The sequence below is a fragment of the Chinchilla lanigera genome, unplaced genomic scaffold (genome assembly GCF_000276665.1).
Source record: "Chinchilla lanigera isolate Chin_1 unplaced genomic scaffold, ChiLan1.0 scaffold00008, whole genome shotgun sequence".
Lineage (NCBI taxonomy): Eukaryota > Metazoa > Chordata > Mammalia > Rodentia > Chinchillidae > Chinchilla > Chinchilla lanigera.
Genome location: NW_004955409.1, coordinates 3,484,683 through 3,496,029, shown reverse-complemented (window position 1 = coordinate 3,496,029; position 11,347 = coordinate 3,484,683). Strand labels below are relative to the sequence as shown.

Sequence of the window (11,347 nt, the reverse complement as noted above, 5' to 3'; positions counted from 1 at the left end):
CTCTACCACTAAATTACATCCCAGTCCTATTTTTTTTTTTTTTTTTTTTTTTGGTACTGGGAATCAAAGTCAAGATCTTGCGCTTGCCAGACAGGTGCTTGTGCCGCTGAGCTATATCCCCGGCTGATTGATTTCTTGATAATAGCCATTCTTTCTGAAGTGAGATGGAATCTCAGTGTTTCAATGTATTAACTCTCAAATGACAAATGATGAACCTTTTTTCACATATTATTTGCTGTTTGTACTTCATCTGACAAGCGTCTATTAATTTTAGATGCCTGTTTTTGCACTGGGTATTTAAATTTGGGGGGTCTGATTTTTTTTGAATTCTTTTTATATTCTAGATAATAGTCCTTAGTCTGGGGAATACCTGGCAACTTTTTTTCCCACACTGTGGGTTGTCTCTTCACTCTGTTGGTGGTTTCTCTTGCTGTGCAAAAGCTTTTTAATAAGATGAGACGCCAGTTGTTCATTCTTTGTGATAGGGCCTGTGTGATCCAGGTGTTGTTCATAAAGTTTTTGCTTCAGGAGTTTTACCTATTCTATCTTGCAGCAGATTTAGTGTTTTTGTTTTAATATTTAGAGCTTTGATCCATTTTGATTTTCGTTTACTGCATGATGAAATATATGGGTCTAGTTTTAGTCTTGGGCATGTGAAGCCAATTTTTCCAGCACCATTTATTAAAGAGGCTATCTTTCTGCCAGTGTTTGGCTCCTTTGGCTAAGATAAGGTGGCTGAGTGTGTTTGGAGTTATTTCTTCATCTTCTAATCTGTTCCATTGATCCTCCAGTCTTTGTTTTTGCCAGTATGATGCTGTTTTTATCACGGTAGCTCTGTAGTATAATTGTAAGTCAGGGATCCTGATGCCCCTTGCCTTGCCTTTGTTGCCTGAATTGCCTTTGGTATTCTAGGTCTCTTCTGGTTCCAAATAAATTTTAGGATTATTTTCTTTAATTCTGTGAGATATGTTATTAGAATTTTGATTTGGATTTTGAAAGTATGGCCATTTTTCACTATATTGCTTCTTCCTACCCAAGAACCAGGGGTATCTTTCCATTTTCAGAGATGTCTTCCAGGTATAGCTGGCTTTTGGGTTTTGAGTCTATTGCAAGATCCTGCCTCTTCAGTTTACTGTGGAAGAGAAATTGCTGCCTCCTTGGCCTAGTCCCTGGTTTTTTGACACTGACCCTTATGACCCTTGGGTAGTCTCAGGCTTGTTGTGTGAGGAAGAACAACTGATTAGAACAATTATATCACCTTGGCTAAAGTAGTACAATCAGCAATGAGAGGTATCAAATACAAGCTAGAAAATGACAATCTGTCATAACTATTAATTTGCTACCTTTAACCATATGAACTAAATTTGTGGTTATATAATAAAATCTAAAATGAAGCAGAAAATTGTATATAGTAAATAAGCCCTCAATATGGTGATTTTACCCTCAGGAGAGAAAATTCAAAAAGGGTTAGGTATAAAAACAGATAAATAGAAGAAGAGGAGATTAAAAGTAAGTCTGGAAGACAAAGGAAGATTATACAAACTTTGGAAAACTAGTCAAGAAGTCAGGAGGGAAGGAAGAAATAAAAATAAGAACAGAATAGAACAACAACAACAAAAGAATTAGAAACCATATTCATACTCATAAAAATAAGAACAATCATGAAAAAACAAAACAAAAACAAGAAAAAAAGAAAACCCACTTCAGAGTACGTCTCTGCTGTTACTGGTCAACAGTGTGGGCAGACAGAGCGAGACCCATGTTGATTAATCCCAGCAAGCGAGCAAGCTGTAGCTTTACGGCGGGGTCGTGGATAATCCCAGCAGGCCTGCACCTTCAGTTCCACAGAAGTTCGGGCTGGTTTCTGGCTGTGAGGCTGGAGCCTGATTTGTTTGGCCTGTAACACTGTGTGCTGCTGCTGGCTTGAACTCTGATCCTCCACCTCCCACCAACTTGAACTCAGCAGCCTCACCCTGACACGGGTAGCTGCTAGATGGAGCTGCCCTTAGCTGTTCTGAGCTCAGTTGGCCCCTCTCCAAACTGGCTGCGGGCCAGTCACCCTGTCCTTGGGGACGTCTGAACCGAGTAACTCACCAGCCACTGCAGTCCGCTGTGTCCACTGCTCCGTTCCCCAGGGGCGTCTCTCTGTGGAGGCCTCTGGGTCACCAGTCGTCACTGTGTGTCTGCAGCTTTGAGCCGCCCCATCCGGGCTCGAAGAGAGCGCTGCCGCCACCACCTTCTTCTTCATTGAAGTCTCTCTCTGCGCTCTCCCCACGGGCGTCAGTTCTCACCTCCAGTCCTTCCTGCGTCCCGGGGACCCCCTTCCTCCTTCCCTTCCTCACGTTGCTATATTCCAGCATTGTTATATTCCTCTCGGAGAGGCTGTTTCTCTGCTGTTCACCATTCCACCACCTTCACGAGTCCTCCAGGCAGTTCGTTAGTGCCCTTTGGAGTAGGCTGTTTGCCCTGGAGGAGGCCGTATTAACACCGTAGTTGGGAGGACAGCTCTGGAGCTAACGTCTGGGTTTCTCTGGCTCCGTCATCTTCTGTGTTTGTAATCCAGGGTAGATTTGTAGCAAAGCTTGCCACAGCCTCCTCGTTTATAAAATGTGGATAATAATTTCAGAGATTGATGTGTTTTCCAAGATACTTTTTATGATTTAAGAAGGCCCTTTTTGTCGTAACCTAGAGTCACAAAGATAAATTTGCCAGTAGGGATTAGGTTTAGCTAATTAGAATGTTAAAAAGTACAAACATTGTGAGACCTGGTACAAGAGAGAGAGTTTTTGCTGTCTTCCATTGAAGAGATTGAGAGCTTGAGTCGTATGAAGCCCAGGGCTAAGGATGGCTTCATGCGGATACAAACCCGGACGCCACTCTTGCTGTTCAGGCATTTTTCTCTGCTCTTTTTTTTGTTTTTGGTTTTTCTCTGGTACCAGGAACTGAACTCACGACCTTGCGCTTGCCAGGCAGGCGCTTTGCCGCTGAGCTAAATCCCCAGCCCCTTTTCTCTGCTCTTTCACTCCCAGTCCCAGACGTCTGCCACTCTCACCAGTCAGCTTGGACAATAGCCAACAGGAAAGACGGCCACGGAGAAGAGGTTGTGTTCCCCCAGAAGGGCTCTTCCCAAAGTGGCTCACAGAATGTATGCAGGACGTAATTGGCAATTGTATGGTGAAGAAGTCTGGAAATGTCCCTTTTCTGGCTGGCCATAGACTTAGCTAAGAAGTGAGGGTGCTGCTGGGCCTGTTGGTGCACAACTGCAATCCCAGCACTCGGGGAGGCTGGGGCAGGAGGATTACAAGTGTGTGTTCAGCCCAGGCAACTTCATGACTTAGCAAGACTATGGTTCAAAATAAAAGACAAGAAGGGCTGGGTCTGTAGCTCCGTGTGAAGGCCCTGAGGTCAATCCTCAGTACCTTCAAAAAACAGTAAAGATGAGGGTTCTATTAGAAAATGAGAATGGATATTGGCGTCTGCTGTGCCGTAGTAACTATGCATGTTCATGTCTCTGGTTGAATTCATTTAGGTTATACAGATTTGAAAGAATGAGAACCCAAGTAAAGCTTGTTCTTTGCCAGAAGGGGCGATTTCACTTTGAAGGCTTCATCAGATTATTTGGTACAAGAATATGCCTAAGAAGATCTTACTAAGCAGAACATGGTTATCCCTTCATTGATAGCTCTTTAATGTATTTTTGCATGAGTGCAGCTACTTTTCAGTGACCTGGTTTATCACTTACTTTTTTTCTTAAATTCTTTTTAGCTTCTAAGGGAAATAGAGATAGGAATGAAGGACATTTTGTCTCAGTCACCTCATATATGAAGATATTATGTCATACGTGTTCAATAAAGGGTAGCCCCACTATTATTATATAAATATTATTGCCATAAATATTATACTAAATTTTATTACCAAAGCCCCATACAATTTAAAAATTATCAATGGATTCTGTTTTTCAGTTATTTCAGTAGTGAATGGACTGATAATTTTTGCTCTTTTGCTTTGTTTGAAGTATGAACCTCTGTTACTGTTTTAAATTCTAGTTCTCAATTTTGAACCATATGGACTCTCCTTTTCTTCATCTGGTTTCACTGGACGACAGTCTCCTGCTGGCATTTCTCTTGGTTCAGATATATCTGGGAACAGTGCTGAGACAGGGCTGAAAGAGTAAGTTCCTTTCTTGTTAAAATCGATGACATGGGACTGTTTAAATGTCTTAGCACTCTAGTTGCTTTCATCCATTGCTGAGTTCAGTTACGAGCTAACTGCAGTATTAGGAGGTGAGACCATTTTGGAGGTGGGCTACTGGACTTGTAACCTCGAAGGGTGTGTTCTTCTCACCAGCTCCTCTGATTTTCCTCTTTTGCTGTTGGCGTTTGGCTGCTGTGGGGTAAGCAGCTTTCCTCTACCATGCCTTCCATATGCCGTTTCTCTTTGGAGTCAGCCAAGCATGGCCTGACCCCCCTGGAAACTGTGAGCCGAGTAAACTTCCTCCTTTAAGTTGGGGGTGCTCGGTATTCTGTCCTAGGCGCAGGAAAGGGGACTAATACACTCTCTGGTCATTTCCACACTCCTTTTCCAAGCAGTTCCAAGGACATCTGAATCACATGGGCAGGAGTAATCTCAGTGACCACCCTGCTTCTCTGGTCCTAATTTTCTGTATGGTCAGCTTTCCCACTGCAGGGCCAGAATGCAGGATCCTGGCACTTCCAAGGAGGAGAGGTTTAATTTGGCTCATGAAGTTTTTGCCCTTGGTTGGCTGCTCTGAGGCAGACAGAGCATAGTGGAAAGAACCGGGAAGCAGAGGACAGGGGAGAACCACCGGGGAAGGGTCAGGGATAGGTGAGCCCCGAGTGTCACGGCCTCACGACTCACCAGAAACACACAGGTGCGTGCTGACGCACTGCAGGTTGACAACCGTGTGAACCATCACGAGTGATAATTATAACATTACCACCATTCAGAGTCTGTGTACGTCCAATGAAATTAGTGATTATTTTGAATTGTTTTGGTCAGTAGACTGGTAATGAAAAGGACCCATTCCGTGTAAATGAGTTCTGTCTAAAAGTTCAAGATATTTTGTGTAATAGCAGCATTGTTGGACTACAAGTGATAAAATCTCAAAGGTGGCAGCTTTGAAGGATGACATTTGAATATTAAGTTTCCATATTCATTAAGAAGTCATCTTACTTTCATTATTATATCTGTCCAATGAGATAGTTATAAAAATTCTTATCAGAAGACTGACACAAATAGATTCTGAGAACAGATTAAGTGATAACTTACTCAGTGCCAGGCGCTAAACCCCTCCCTCTTACCCTGTTTTCCCTGCTTTGTTTGCATCTCTGTTTTCTCTGTCGGACATTTAGTTTCAGCGCCCCAGCATGGGAGCAGAGGTGGTTTGTGAGTGCGTGATGGTGAAGAGGACAGCGATTACGTGTCTCAGTCAGGGAACAAAGGAGCAGCGGGGGGAGACAGGAACCCTCCAAACCCAGGGAGAGCTTACACGATATTTTTAAGAAACAGTTTAAACATTTTCATTCCTCCATGTTTGCAGTTCATCATGATTACATTCGCCACGAGGTACTGGTACATGTGCATAACACACCTTCATTCTTTCTGTATCCTCCTGGCCCCCACCCCTTGGTCCCCTCCCATCTGTTCACCTGTACCAGGGGAAGAGCATCTGCCACTTTACACAGGAGCTGCATCTGGGATGGGGTGGGCCTTGCAAGTCCTCCACGACACGTCCTGTCCTTGGAGAACTAGCATTGGCCAAAACGGCTAAGAAGTAGAGTAGTACGTGCTGTTTTATTGTGAGATGGGACTAGAGGGATGAACTTAAAACTTAAAAGAGGGCCACGTGTCACACATTACTTCACATTGGCAGCCTGTGTGGTGATTGGCGAGTGAGTCCGCGTTTGCGGGGAGACAGCTCCTCTCCAGTCTCCCAAGAGGATGGCAGATTAGTAGCAAGCCCCACTTCGCATACCTTTCTCAGGGGAGCCCTTTCCCGTACGGCACCCCACCTCAGGCGGGCATTCCTAGAACTGAGCTGAGGAGCTTCGCTAGTCTTTCCCAGGTTACTTAGTCAGAATTTATGGGTGTGAATAGTCTGATTAAAAACAATACCAAGGCATGATATTCTGTAACAGTCTTGTCAGAATCCAGGCATATATGACTTACATTTTTAAAATGTTCTTTTGCAAAGTTTTGTATCGTTTGGAGGCATACTTTGTTTTTGAGATGGCCTTATGTTGTTCTTTAGCTATTTCCTCACTTTTTAGAATGTCTATATGTAATGTATGATGGGAAATTTATTTTGATAAAAAAGTATGCAGTGAAATCGTAGGGAGAAATCTTTACACTAGCTGGAGGCCCCTTTTGACTCCCTCTCCTGTTTGCCTGCTGATGCTGGCGTTTAGTATGCGGAGGAGGAGGATGAAGGCCGAGGCCGCCCTTGTGATCCACAGCCGAGGAGGGGAGAGCAGGAGGAGGCAGTGCGGCGTGGACTGCCGCCTCTGCCGACCTGGGGGTTGTCCCGAGGTGGAGCAGGCCAAGCGGCTGGAGAGCGCTCTGTAATTCTGCGCTTGGTCCTGGGTGTGGCTCCCCTCGTGAGGCTCGGACTTGGTGTTCAGGAGGCAGCCCCCTGCGTCTGACCGTCCTGGGCCAGGCCGAGGGACAGCATTTCCCACAGCCGGCGGATGTCCTTCATGGACGCGGGGCCTGTGGGGAGCAGCCGGGTCCGCTGCGTGCCCTCCCCGTCTGCAGTGGGCGTTCCAGTCATTTCTCAGTAATGCTTGGGGACTTGCTTTTGTTTTTCTTTTAATAATTGAGTAATTTTGGTTAAAGGAGCAAAGAGGTACTGTCATCCACCCAGCTGTGGATGCTCACAGAGCCCTAGCGGGGCTGCTTTTGAGTACCCTAGAGGGGCTCGGCTCCTTCTAGGGGTCCTGTGACCACTTTTGGACCTGCTTTTGGCAAGGACAAGAAGTTTTCTTCTAAGAGGTTTATTACATAATTGTGTTTTTCTTCAAAAGCATTTTAGAAAACTTTCTTGGTCCCTGAAAGAAAGGGGGAAGTGAAGGTACTTACGAAGGATTTCTTCACAGTAAAGACTGCAAGGAGGAACGAGCCAGTTCCCAGTAGGACTTTCTTTATTAACGTCCAAATTTCCCATCACCCACTCACTACTTTATAGCACGAATGCTGTACTCAGTGTGAAGTATACCTGCCTGTTTGGCCTTATACGAACAGTCGAGTTGATCATGATCCCCACTAGTTAGATGGGGACAATTATCAGTGTAAACACTTTTAAGTTTACCCGGTTAGTAGGGTGGGGTGGGCTTGTACGGGGACTGAGCCCAGGGCCTTGGCACATGCAGAGGCAAGTGCTCCACCACTGAGCCCCACCTGCAGCCCTTCTTATTTTGAGACAGGGTCTTGCTAAACTCGCTCAGGCTAGTCTGTAATTTGTGGTCCTCCTGCCTCGTGGCCTTGACGTAGCTGCGATTACAGGCATATGTGCCATCAGACCCAGCTTGTAGTGTAAATCTAAAAGTGCTATTTTGAACCTTGACAGGAATGCTTAAATGCGCCTATTGGAAGAAGGGCACAGTTTCTCAGTTTTGTTTTTTAGTGACTCTTCTTCCATGCCTCGCAGGTTGATTGAGATATGACAAATAGGTGTATATATTTATGTGTGGTATACAGAATGACATTTTGATATGTATTTACACTGTGAAATGATTACCACAGTTGATCTAAACAGTTTTTATATGAAGACAATGAGACAGTCTTGGGCTGTTTTCGTCCCGTGTTTGTGATTGTGTTAGTCATTCTACATTCATAGCTGCTCACTTTTAAGGTGACATTAGTGAGTGCATGATTTGGTCCTGGAGTTTTTGCCTAGCTGCCTTGTCTTGGCTTTGGGGCTGGCCACTTGGCTCTTAGTACTTTAGCTCTTTTCAATTTAGTTATGAAAAATTCCTAAGCCTCTTGCTTTCTCCCAAAATCTTTTCCTTCCTTCCTTCCTTCCTTCCTTCCTTCCTTCCTTCCTTCCTTCCTTCCTCCCTCCCTTTCGCCTTCCCTCTCCCTCCCTCCCTCTCTCCCTTCTTTCCTTCTTTCTTTTCTACCTCTCCCCCTCTCCCCAACCTCCAGTCATATTAGGGAAAGAGAATAACAAGATTCATTTAGGTACGTTGTGTATCTGTGTGATGTGTTCTCATTATCTTCATCCTCGTTACGTGCCTCTCCCTTCCCTCCCTCATCCCTCAACCTCCTGTCTCCTTCCCCATCTCTGGAAGTCTGCCGCCTAGTTTGCTGTCCTTCCTTCCTTGCTTCCTTCCCTCCTTCCTTCCTTCCTTCCTTCCTTCCTTCCTTCCCTCCTTCCTCTCTCCTTCCCTCTCTTCCTCCCTCCCCCTTTCTTCCCTTCTTTCTTTCTTTCTTTCTTTCTTTGGGTAGATTGCTCGTATAAAATATGTGGTACCCAACTTTTGGAGACTGGCTTGTTTCATTTAACATGATGGTTCCTCTTCCATCTCTACCAGAACCTTTTTTCTTTTTCAGATCAAACCTCATTTCACATTTATTAAAATACATTGATAATAGTTTAAAATGTAGTGTTCATGTTAAAAAAAACCTTCTAGATTAAAAAAACATTTATACATAAGAGTGTATTTGAATGGTTTCTTTTGCTTTCAACAGGATTATATTTAGTGGATTTATGTTTATGAATTATTATTTAATGAACTTAGGGTTTTTGTTGGTTTGTTGTACAGTACTAGGGATTGAACCCAGGGCCTTTGTACTAGATTACATCCCCAGACCTTTATTGATTGATTGATTGATTGTGATGTGATCCCACATGCTGGGCTTGAATTTGCAGTCCTCCTGCCTCGGCTTCCCAGAGTGCTGGGATTACACACGTGCACCACCATCCCCAGCTATGAATTTAGGCTTAATCCTTTTATATTGCTAAGAAACTTGAATCATTTCTGGTCTTTACCCCATCAGAATTAAAGATTTTTTTTTTTTTTTCTAAATCAGTGGAGGAAAGAGACCAATTAATCATAGTTCTATTTTTGTACACCTTATTCAAGCCATTAAATGATCTGTGATTTTTAACTTAGAATTCTGCCACCTTGAAGTCTCTGGCTAGAGGACAGGGTGAGGTTGACTACAACTAAAATACAGGCTGGTGATCTCAGTGTGCTTCTGACGTATGACATGAAGGCAGTCTCCAGAGGCTGTGGGCGGTGATGTGTTTTTAAAGAAGGCCTCAGCAAAGGAACTATTGGGCGGGATTTAAACTGGAATTATCTCTCCATTGATCTCCTTAGGACAAACAGCTTGAAGCTGGAAGGCGTAAAGAAACTCTGGGGGAAGGAGGGCTATCTCCCCAAGAAGGAGAGCAAAGCAGGGGAGGAGATGGAGGCTTCGCCTGCTCCTCTGGAGAACGCGGTGTCAGAGAACATGGACCAAGCTGGAACAAGAAGGGATCAAGCTCCAGTCCTTGCCCAGTCTAAAGAAGAGAAGGAAAAACAGCTGTTGGCGTCGTCATTGTTTGTTGGGCTAGGATCAGAAAGTCAGATCAACTTGGTAGGTAGTTTACTCTTCTGAGAATCTGCATCCCCTGCTTGTGCAGAACGCTGGCTCTTCTTTCAGAAGCTTCTGGCTGCCCTCTGCACACCTGGTGGAAAGTGGCTTCCCAGCTCTTGCCTACTTTCGTGTTCCAGCCGCAGAGCCACCAGTGACGCCCATTCATGTCCTCAAAGGAGAAAATCTGGTCAGCTTGAGCCAGGTCTTCTCCAGCCTGATCGGCTAGGGCAAGGGTCCAGACAGAAGTTACAGTACAGCCAGAGTCCTGCACCCTCAGAGTGCGTGTGACTGTTGGAAAAGTCCCTTCAGTATTGACAGTCAGCAGAATTGGCATTTCTGTGGGATGAGTGTATCCCAAAATGGCATTTTTAGTTGTAAAAAATAGGCATCAGTTTGTTTGCATGTCTAAAGAGAGTGGTGTGTACATTTTCATTATTTAGCCTCTAAAAAATGATCACTGCTATATTATAAATGAAAAATACCTTATTAATGCATGGACCACAAAGTCACAGTTACTATAGATGAACTGAAACAGAGTTTGATCATCTCTGTATTTGAAGGTAGCTTAAACTACTGTGGAAAAATTTTTAAAAGGGTAGGTTTCTCTATTTCTCACTGTTGGGCCGAGGATATAGCTCAGCAGCACCTGTGGCTGCCTGGCAAGCAGGAGGTCCTGAGTTCGATTCCCAGTACCAAAAAAAAAAATCATCACTATTTCTCACTGTTTTTAATTTGTTCAATTCTGTATTTCAGTGTTCTGAAATATAGCAAGTTTTATAATTGTTCATGACTGACTTTTTGACCTATTTCTTTTTCTGATTTTACATGTTTTTAATGAGAAATAAGATTTAGTGAATAGTTCAAACTTATGTAGTTGTCAGAATTTGAGGACTTAACATTTTATGCATCTCTGATTCTGTGTTAATCTTGCTTGATAGATGGAATCTTAACAAGTTAGTAAATTGCTCGTTTGAGAAGAATGTTTAAAACTCATGACTAGTAAAATAATTTCTTTTTATATTATCATATTTTTTTTTATAGCTAGGAAAAGCAGACAACGTCTCTCACAAGTTCAGAAGAAAATCAAAAGTCAAGGAGGCCAAAAGTGGAGAAGCAGCCAGTGCCCGTGATCTGACCTGTTCTTCTCTGCACTCTCCGTCGCATGTGGCTCACGAAGAGAACGATTACTTGACTGCTTTGCAGGACAGAGGAAGCGCAGAAGCAGAGGAATTTCCCCTTGGCTCAGAGCTTTTGGATCCAGAGTCTGTCTCAGAACTGCCTGTGGTTGGGAAGCTCTCCGACTGCGCCCTGTCTGCACCTTCCTTGTTTGCTGATAGTGACATGGAAGTTTTTCACCCTCCTTCGTCTGCTGCAGCTTCTGCATCTGCTGCGGCTCCAGTGACTGCAGAAATCGCCTTAGCCTCTTCCTTTTTGGAAGAAACTACTGAGGACGTGCGTTCAGGTCGTGTGGAGGTCTGTAGTGACGAAACTGTGACCATGTCTTCTTACAAACTCTGGAAGGATGATTGTTTACTGATGGTCTGGTCAGTTGCTACTAAGAGTGGTTCTGAGTTGAAAAGTGCTAACTTAGACATTTTTCCTGCAGAAAATTTCAAGGTAAGACAATGGTTTGTCATTTCTGCTTTTAAGTGGACAGTGGTACTAAGCATTGCTGCTGTTGGCTCTTCTGATATTTATAAGTTCCTTTTGTATCTTTCTTACCTCTTTAAATAACAACAGGTAG

At 43.9% G+C, this 11,347-nt stretch overlaps 1 protein-coding gene across 1 annotated transcript in view; it reads left to right on the top strand.

Moving 5' to 3' along the window:
• Positions 1–11,347, top strand: part of Ap4e1 (adaptor-related protein complex 4, epsilon 1 subunit) — a gene marked incomplete at its 5' end in the record, with an annotated part of 56,157 nt that overhangs the window by 36,654 nt on the left and 8,156 nt on the right. The window contains 3 exon segments of the mRNA XM_013510289.1: positions 4,047–4,170; positions 9,345–9,603; positions 10,645–11,220. Of these exon segments, the coding sequence (XP_013365743.1) occupies positions 4,047–4,170; positions 9,345–9,603; positions 10,645–11,220 (959 nt within the window).